The sequence below is a fragment of the Pygocentrus nattereri genome, chromosome 26 (genome assembly GCF_015220715.1).
Source record: "Pygocentrus nattereri isolate fPygNat1 chromosome 26, fPygNat1.pri, whole genome shotgun sequence".
Taxonomy (NCBI): Eukaryota; Metazoa; Chordata; class Actinopteri; order Characiformes; family Serrasalmidae; genus Pygocentrus; species Pygocentrus nattereri.
Window position 1 is genome coordinate 322498 of NC_051236.1, and position 10003 is coordinate 332500.

At 44.1% G+C, this 10003-nt stretch overlaps 1 protein-coding gene across 4 annotated transcripts in view; it reads right to left on the reverse strand.

The window, feature by feature from the left end:
* Positions 1 to 748: 748 nt before the first annotated feature.
* Positions 749 to 10003, reverse strand: part of sema3fa (sema domain, immunoglobulin domain (Ig), short basic domain, secreted, (semaphorin) 3Fa) — a 149260-nt gene continuing 140005 nt past the window's right edge. For 2 of the 4 annotated variants that reach the window (XM_017683706.2, XM_037535167.1), the window contains exons 13-18: positions 9971 to 10003; positions 8468 to 8509; positions 7383 to 7540; positions 6856 to 6923; positions 6619 to 6752; positions 749 to 2604 (exon numbers count right to left, since the gene is read on the reverse strand). The exon at positions 9971 to 10003 is cut by the window's right edge and continues 56 nt beyond it. In XM_017683706.2, the coding sequence (XP_017539195.1) occupies positions 2170 to 2604; positions 6619 to 6752; positions 6856 to 6923; positions 7383 to 7540; positions 8468 to 8509; positions 9971 to 10003 (870 nt within the window). In that variant the 3' untranslated portion in view covers positions 749 to 2169. The remainder of the gene's footprint in view (positions 2605 to 6618; positions 6753 to 6855; positions 6924 to 7382; positions 7541 to 8467; positions 8510 to 9970) is intronic. The other 2 variants (XM_037535166.1, XM_017683705.2) reach the window with 1 other exon arrangement.

Below are 10003 nucleotides of genomic sequence, written 5' to 3' on the forward strand. Positions count from 1 at the left end.
GAAGTGGATACATTAACTCTACGGGAGTTACCATTGGATTCAACTGGACCTAAACAGCTGACAGAAGACTTGAATTGTACACACAACTTTGACGTATGGAAGATCAAGACCATTACAAATGAGTATACTGAATGCTGAACTGCTCCAGAGTTCTGGATAGATTCATTGAACTGTACATGGCATCGTCCAAATGAGCATCAGTCCTCAAAGAGCGGAGCTCTGCACTCAAAGCACCACCAGCAGCTGAATTGTCCATCGTCTGTTTAGTGGTGATACACAGAGTGTACAAAACAGCAGGGATGGCTACGTGACAGGCCCCCCGACCGAGTTGTAATATCTACATTTTAAGATCATGGTTGTAAGAAGTTGACTGGCTCTTATATTCAGTGCCATTCCATCTCTTCCAATATCTTTACCAATTAAGCCATTTGTATTATTACAAATCGCTGCTGTCAGAACAAAATCTCGTATCTCCAAAATGGAAACTTTACAGGAGAAGGAAAAAATACACTTTACTTTTAATGTAAGTCAATGGAACCAGACTTTTTCCCAAGTAATTCTTGGCCATTCATTCATGAAATTTACACACAATGTAGAGGACGACTGGCATTTTCAGATTATGCCAAAAACTGAAAAATGCCAAAAATAAAAGGTTTTGTTCCAACAGCACCGATATATATATATATATATATATATATATATATATATATATATATATATATATATATATATATATATATATATATATATATATATATATATAAACTGTATATTTTCAGACATTAAGACAGGAATAGCCAGAGTGTAGGCTTTATGAAAAATTATTGCTGAACTTGAAAATGTGTGCTGCTCATTACATTATATGAAATCTTCTTTATGAATGAACCAATAGAATAGACTGAAATTACATGGAATTAAATATATTGTTATTCTAACTCACTTTAAATGGCATCAGCATTTGTTCCTTCTCTTGAAAAGATGTCATTTCAGAGATATGATGTGTTGTGCCAACAGTGCCAACAGACCATCCTTCATTTATTGAATTCTCTAGTCAAAATGGTCATTATGTACAAGTTATCAATCTTTCAGCATCATGAAAAAAGCAGAAACATAGATTATTTCTGTATTTAGTGTGTCCACCTTTTTACCTCTACCTTTAATATAGCTCCCATCCTTCTCTGGAAACTTGCATTCAATTTTTCAAAGAAATCTGCCTCCTAAGTTTAGTCTTAGAAGTTGGTTGCATTTTCTGCTTCTCATTTTGTACGTAGGGGCAGCGTGGAGGTGCTGTTGCCTCACAGCAAGAAGGGCCTGAGTTTGATTCTGTCCAGGATGGACAGAATCACCTGTATATTTTTTCAGATCTGAAGCAGCTTGATTTTCTCTTCTATCTCAAAGATGAAAGCTTGTAGTTCTGAGGGAGGGTTTTGGTGGACTGCCATGTCTTTTAATAAACTCCAGTTTTGGATATTCTTATATTTCCTCAGATATGTTTCCTAAGTAATGAATAACTTGTACATAAAACCAGTGTTGAATGTGAATGGCCTCTATATTAAAAACACCTGGCTATTTGATTTGGGATTGGAAATCAATGGACAACGGCCTAAACAGAGTTCAAGACATGCTACACTGACTCAGCAGATTTCACAGTACAACCATTCTCAAATTAGTGGTGTTACAACTCAGACACCATGTGGTGGCCTTTTAGGATCACCTACAGGTAGATGCCCACTGTGTTTTGCATGCTTAGTGTATACAGCTTGAAACTGAGCCTTCTGCCATCCCTCATAGTACAATCACACAGTTCGTTATGACAATAACACTATAATAAATATACTATAAGAAGAATAACAATAACAAAATATTTGCACAGAAGGATCTATACACAAAAAACTGCTTTTTTTTCTCTTTTTGTGCTCTCAGTACAAAGATATCCACAGAGTCTAACTATATACAACCTACAATAAATACTGCCTATTCTCACCACATGCTGCTCTAGTGTGTCCGTTTTAGTCCCTTGGCCATGTTTCAGTTGGACTTGTTCGACCATAGCGTCTCGGATCTTGTGGTGAAAGGAAGTGTGTGTTTTGTGTGCATGTGTATGTGTGTGTTTGTGGGTGTATTTATGTGAGTGTGTGTGTGTGTGTGTTTGAAGAGCTGGCGTCCTCCTCATGTCTCAGCCATGCTCCTCTGGCCCTCGTGGTGTCTCCTGTTGCGCGGCTTGCGCAACTCCTTCAGCTCCTTGGAGTCTTTCTTCCTGTGGACGGTGGTGGCCGGGTCGTCACCCTGCTGCCAGTAGTCCTGGCAGTACTGGTTGATGAGTCCCATCTCGGGCTGGCTCAGGATGGTCAGCAGGTCTTTGTACTGCTCAGCGCTGGGCGTCCACGCGCTGGCCTGCAGGGGGCCTGGAGGGGCGGGGCCAGGTATTTCCGCCTGGATGCTGTTGACAGTACGGGCCGACAGCACTACTAGCTGCAGCTTGATCAGTGTGTGCTTGAAGTTCTTCTCGGTGGACGTGCACTGGTAGCTGCCGGCGTCTGAGAGCTGGAGGGAGCGCAGGAGGAGGCCCTGCTCTGTGCGCACGACGCGACCGTCCGAGCGGATCTAATCGAGAGAAAAAGAAGACACATGAAAGTATAGCAATCGTATTAAAAATGTGTTTTGTATAACAGTAACTGCTACAGCAGTATCAAACGTACCATGTGTAAAAACTAGCATCAACACCTTAAAATCACAGGCTTACTACATACTAACTCTTATTATTCAGTAATTACAGGGAGTTCAGTGCAAACTGGTTGAGCTATTCTTAGGTTATAGAAATGTGTGATAAAACTTTGGGCCCACCAACAGGCCCTGGCCATGTAAGGGGCTCCCCAAAGCATTTGTAGTTTTTCAAATGTTCCTCACACCTTCAAGATACATCATCTGGAGGAAGTTTTCCTAGTCTTTACTGGATAATCACTTCAGTTCACACCTTTTTCCTCTCAAGGCTGCTTATAACTTTGATTGAACTTGTTTGTACTGAAATCCTGAGGGATATTTAGGTATATCAAACTCTTTGATTTGTATAACAAGAAAAGCTCATTTGTGCAACAACAGACAAGCTACAGTCTGTAATTATAACAGTGTATATATGGACCCACCACCCGTGGGAGAAGTGCTTGTGGGGGTCCAGTGCAATGTGGATCAGGTGGCGGCCGAAGGCGGGGGCCTTAGCGTTCTGATCCTCGGCTACTGAAAGTGGCTCTCGGAACATGGAACGTGACCTCTCTGGCAAGGAAAAAGCCCAAGCTAGTGTATGAGGCTGAAAGATACCAACTAGATATAGTTGGGCTCACCTCAACACATGGCAGGGGCTCTGGAACAGACTCTCACTAGAGGTGTTGGACTTTATTCCACTCTGGAGTTGTCCAGGGTGAGAGGCGTCGGGCAGGAGTGGACTTACTCATAGCTAAGCACCTGTACGTTGGGGTTTTCTCCGATGGATGAGAGGGTTATTTCCCTGCACCTTCGGGTTGGGGAATGGGCTCTGACTGTTGTCTGTGCTTATGCACTGAACGGCAGTTCGGAGTACCCGGCCTTCTTGGAGACCCTGGAAGGGATACTGGAAAGTGCCCCCTGTGGGGACGCCATTGTCTTGCTGGGCGACTTCAATGCTCACGTGGGCAATGACAGTGAGACCTGGAAGGACGTGATCTGGAGGAACGGCCTCCCCAATCTGAACCTGAGTGGTGTTTTGTTATTGGAGTTCTGTGCTTGCCACAGTCCATAATAAACACCATGTTCGAACACAAAGGTGTGCATAAGTGCACAATGCATCAGGACACCTTGGGCCGCATTTCGTTGATCGACTTTGTAGTTGTGTCATCAGATTTGTAAACATGTGTTTTGGACACCCGGGTGAAGAGAGGAGTGGAGCTGTCAACCAATCACCACCTAGTGTTGAGTTGGATCAGATGGTGGGTGAAAATACCGGACAGACCTGGCAGACCCAAACGAGTTGTGAGTTTTTGTTGGGAATGTCTGGCAGAGTAACCTACCAGAAAGATCTTCAACTCCCACATCCGACAAAGCTTTGACCACATACAGAGGGAGGCCGGTGACATTGAGTCTGAGTGGGCCCTGTTCCGTGCCTCCATTGTCAATGCAGCCGATCGGAGCTGTGGCCGCAAGGTCGTAGGTGCCTGTCATGGCGGCAATCCCCGAACCTGCTGTTGGACACCTCAGGTAAAGGAAGCCGTCAAGCTGAAGAAAGAGTCCTATCGGGCCTGGTTGGCTTGTGGGACTCTGGAGGCAAAAGATGGGTACTGAAGGGCCAAGCAGGCCGCGGCTTCGGCAGTTGCTGAGGCAAAAACTCGGGTGTGGGAGGAGTTTAGTGAGGCCATGGAGAAAGACAATCGACAGGCACCGAGAAGGTTCTGGCAAACTGTCAGGCGCCTCAGGAGAGGAAAGCGGTTCCTGACCAACACTGTATACAGTGGGGCTGTGGGGCTGCTGACTATGACTGGGGATGTCATTGGACAGTGGAAGGAATACTTCAAGGATCTTCTCAATCCCACCAATGATCCTTCCCCAGAGGAGGTAGAGCTTGGAGATCCGAGCGAGGGTCCATCCATCACTTGGGCTGAGGTAGCCAAGGTGGTTGGAAAACTCCTTGGTGGCAGAGCACCGGGGGTGGATGAGATCTGCCCAGAATTCCTGAGGGCTCTGGATGTTGTAGAGCTGTCTTGGCTGACACGCCTCTGCAACATCGTGTGGACATCTGGTGTGGTCCCCCTGGAATGGCAGACCGGGGTGGTGGTCCTGCTTTTTAAGAAAGGGGACCAGAGGGTGTGTTCCAACTACCGGGGGATCACACTTTTCAGTCTATCCGGTAAGGTCTATGCATTTGTACTGGCGAAGAGAGTCCGACCGATAGTTGAATCTCAGCTACAAGAGGAACAATGCGGGTTTCGCCCGGTTCGTGAAACACTGGAGCGGCTTTTTATCCTCACCAGGGTCCTGGAGGGTGCGTGGGAGTTCAGCCAACCAGTCCACATGTTTTGTGGATTTGGAGAAGGTAATCGACCACGTCCTTGTGCTCCGGGAGTATGGGGTGAGGGGCCATTCAGGCCATTACGGGTCATTCAGTCCCTGTACAAATGGAGCAGGAGCTTGGTTCGTATAGCCGGCAGTAATTCGGATTGGTTTCCAGTCAGGGTAGGACTCTGCCAGGGCTGTCCATTGTCCATAACTTTTATGGACAGAATTTCTCAGAACAGCCAAGCAGCGGAGGGTGTCCAGTATGGTGGCCTCAGGATTTTACGTCTGCTTTTTGCGGATGATGTGGTCCTGTTGGTGTCATCTCGGTATGCGGACCTCCAGCTCTCTCTGGACCAGTTTGCAGCGGAATGTGAAGTGGCTGGGATGAAAATCAGCACCTCTAAATCTGAGACCATGGTCCTCAGTCAAAAAAGGGTGGAATGCTCTGTCCAGGTCGGGAGTGAATTCTTACCCCAAGTGGAGGACTTTAAATATCTTGGGATTTTGTTCACAAGTGAAGGAAGGATGGAGCAAGATTTTGACAGGTGGATTGGCAATCTATGTCCAACTCTCTCCTATGGCCACGAGCTTTGGGTAGTGACCGAAAGAATGAGATCGTGGATACAAGCGGCCGAAATGAGCTTTCTCTGCAGGGTCGCCGGGCTCTCCCTTAGAGATAGGATGAGAAGATCAGCGATTCGGGAGAGGCTCGGAGTAGAGCCGCTGCTCCTCCACGTTGAGAGAAGCCAGTTGAGGTGTTTCGGGCATCTGGTAAGGATGGCCTCTGGAGTTCCAGACATGTCCAACGGGGAAGAGACCCCAGGGAAGACCCAGGACACGTTGGAGGGATTATATCTCTCGACTGTCTTGGAAATGCCTCGGTATCCCTCTGGAAGAGCTGGAGGAGGTGGCGGGGGAGAGGGAGGCCTGGGCCTCTTTGCTTAGGCTGCTGCCCCCATGACCTGGACCCGGGTAAGCGGTTGAGGATAAATGGATTGATGGATGGATATATGGACCATTCTACCGGTTCCACAGTGAAAAAAAATATCTTAGATATTTACAATAATCTATTTAAACCTAAGACATAGCAATAGTAAAAAGCTAAATATATACAAAATCATCCATATATAATCATACAATCATTTATAGGGTACTTTCTGTTGGGAGATACTAACCCCCTAATTTTGACACTTAAAAATGTTTACATTTTAATGTATTTTTTCAAAGTTGCTTTCAAAAAGATATTTTTAGTTGAATTATGTTGAAAAACCTCATTCAAAAAATGATGTCCCATGTTTTCATGTCACAAAGTGTTTTAGTCAGTGGAGCCTTGTTTTAGCCACTGCATTTTAGAGCAGGAAGTGAGACTACATCCTTGTCTCTTGTTGCCACATTGAATTCAATATACAATAAACATAATGAAGGTTTAGGTTGTCTGAAATTGTTTTCACCTCTGACTTTGAACCAGTTTGGCAGAATAATCCATACAGTGGCCCTCTAAGGTGTAGCTCATAAAAAGGTCAGTGAGTTTAAATACCAGGAATCTACTTCTAATAAAGATTCATATGTTATAGATGAAGTAATGTAGCTACAAACCTCTCTCCTCCTGTCACTGTTCTCCTTCTGGAAGTGCCATTTGATTGATACGTGAGGAGATCTGGCCTGGCACTCCAGGAAAGCAGTGCTTCCCTCAACTCCATACTGCACCGACTCCAGAGTGTTCTTATTGGCTGGCATGGAAATAAAAAAATCAAAACAGTCAATGTATGATGTTTCACCCATTACACATTTTATATCAGTGTTACGTTGTGCCACATTGGACTCGTTTCTCACCGTTGGAGTTGTAGCCTCTGCATTGTCTAATAGGGTTGCCATACTTCACATCTTGCCTTCGGCTGCGCCTGGCGGAGCAGATCATCAGTGCCATGTACACATACACTCACATCCTTCGACAGCCACAAAGTCCTAAGACTACTGAGTTTTAAGGAAAATGCTACCATAACATTCTTAGTTAATATTTTTGAGTAAATCTAAGTCCTAAAAGTGCTAACAGCTTTGGAAGAGAATGCATACTTTGAATATTTTTTAAAGCAAATGTGTGTTTTGAAAGGCAGATTCACCAGACATGCTCAATACTGGCAGATTGTTGAGATAAATATTGGATGTTGAAGATGTCCCAGTGTTTAAAGACATATCTTGGATAAAATGGTGTTTGGACAGCTGGAGTTTGTATTTGAAGCTGAGTAAATGAACTGAGAGAGACGTTTTGGTGATAGATAGCCGCTGAATGAAAAGGGAACCATTATTAATAAGTGGGCCTCCTGTTTGCTGGGGCAAAAGTGCACACATATAGTCCTCACCTCTTCTGGTTGGCAGAGTAACGGGAACAGGATTTGCCATCCCAGGCGCAGTAGGGATCCCGGGCGAGGCAGCAGTCTGCACACGCCTCACCATATACATCACACCTGTGGAGCGCCAGGTGAGTCACCCCCACCGCTGAACTCACATACAGCTGTTGCTGTAGAGGTCAAGACAGAGGACACATGTTACACTACCATACTTTGGCTTGAAGGAATAGTTTGGTGAACAACCTGATTTACACAGTTTTTCCCTGTATCCCAAATTGGGTAATTCAGGCATGTAGCTTGATTCTTTAGAGCTACAAGGCTAATGCAGCTACCAATTAATGTAGCGTTAAACTGCTTCACCTAGCATGGGGTTGCATCGGTATAACAGCGCATGGCATCTATCTATCAACACTGTTAGAAATAAAGGTACAGGGAGATTTTTGTTCATCAAGGTACAAACAATGTAAATGTTCCCTCAAATGTACAGCAGTGGTTTTAAAGTCCAATCTTAAATAAATTTTTCTAGTTGAAAAGTTCGTATTTGTACCTTTTCATAACCGAATGTTTTAAAACAGAACAATAAAATAAAAGCCTGGAGGCGAGACGGGGTGTGTGGAGTCAGTACAACAATACAAGAAAATATAAATTCAGTGGATTATGGTCCAATTATGTTCCCTGACTAAAGGTACTCAGATGTACCCTTGAGGGTACCACCCCAGTGACAAGAGGGGCACTGCCCTGGTGACAGTTTAGTCTGGACAGTTACGTTTAGACTTTTTTCTGAGAGTGTAACTGCACACGAAAATCATCACTACCTCAAACTGTGTCGAGTTTCTCATGGAGACTTATGTGACTTCTCACACTGTATGAAATACTGCGATCTATAAAAATTGGCAAAGGTGCTGAAAATTCAGGCTTCAAATCGCAGCTGCTAGAGTTTGACTACATTTGGGGTGAAGGGGAAATCAGATTTTTCATCTAACTACACTTCATGTACAGTTTTGAACAACAAAAGTTGGAAAATCTTGTTAATGCCAGCTGTCTGAACCTGCTCAGCAATGTCAGGAAATGTGAACAAGAGTGTTAATACTTCTTACTCTTTTAGGAGAAATCTTCATTGTGGTAATTGGAGTTGGAACCTACAAGATGAAATAATCATAGGTATAGTTAAATTATCATCATCATTGTAATCATCATTTAAATATACATATATGTACAACCCCAATTCCAGTGAAGTTGGGACGTTGTGTAAAACATGAATAAAAACAGAATACGATGATTTGCAAATCCTTGTCAACCGATATTCAACTGAATACACTACAAAGACGAGATATTTAATGTTCAAACAGATAAACTTTATTGTTTTTTGCAAATATTCACTCATTTTGAATTTGATGCCTGCAACACGTTCCAGAGAAGTTGGGACAGGGGCGTGTTTCCCACTGTGTTACATCACCTTTCCTTTAACACTCAATAAGCGTTTGGGAACTGAGGACACTGATTGTTGGAGCTTTGTAGGTGGAATTCTTTCCCATTCCTGCTTGATGTACAGCTTCAGTCACTCAGCAGTCCGGGGGCTCCGCTGTCGTATTTTGCGCTTCATAATTGCGCTTCAATGGGAAACAACGTCCATGATTTCCAGAAACAGTGTGAAATGTGGACGCGTCAGACCACAGGACACTTTTCCACTCAGCGTCAGTCCATCTCAGATGAGCTCGGCCCAGAGAAGCCGGCGGCGTTTCTGGGTGGTGTTGATATGTGGCTTCGCTTTGCATGGCAGGGTTTTAAACTGCACTTGTAGATGGAGCGACGAACTGAGTTCACTGACAGTGGTTTTCCGAAGTGTTCCTGAGCCCATGTGGGAATATCCGTTACAGAATGATGTGGGTTTTTAATGCAGTGCCGCCTGAGGGGTCGAAGGTCACGGGCGTTCAGTGTTGGTTTTCTGCCTTGCTGCTTACTTGCAGAGATTTCTCCAGATTCTCTGAATCTTCTGATGATATTATGGACTGTAGATGATGAAATCCCTAAATTCCTGCAGTTGCACGTTGAGAAACGTTGTTCTTAAACTGTTGGACTATTTGCTCACGCAGTTGTTCACTAAGTGGTGAACCTCGCCCGTCCTTGCTTGTGAACGACTGAGCCTTTCAGGGATGCTCCCTTTATACCCAATCATGACCCTCACCTGTTTCCAGTTAACCTGTTCACCTGTGGAATGTTCCAAACAGGTGTTTTTTGAGCATTCCTCAACGTTCCCAGTCTTTTGTTGCCCCTGTCCCAACTTCTTTGGAACGTGTTGCAGGCATCAAATTCAAAATGAGTGAATATTTGCAAAAAACAATAAAGTTTATCCATTTGAACATTAAATATCTCGTCTTTGTAGTGGATTCAGTTGAATATCGGTTGACAAGGATTTGCAAATCATCATATTCTGTTTTTATTTATGTTTTACACAACGTCCCAACTTCACTGGAATTGGGGTTGTTTATCTATATCTATATCTATATATATATATATATGTGTGTGTGTGTGTGTGTGTGTGTGTGCGCGTGTGCGTGTGTGTGTACACAAAGAGAGAGAAGATTGATGGAATTACTCACTCTAAATACCTCCACCTCCTCCAGAACCAGCTC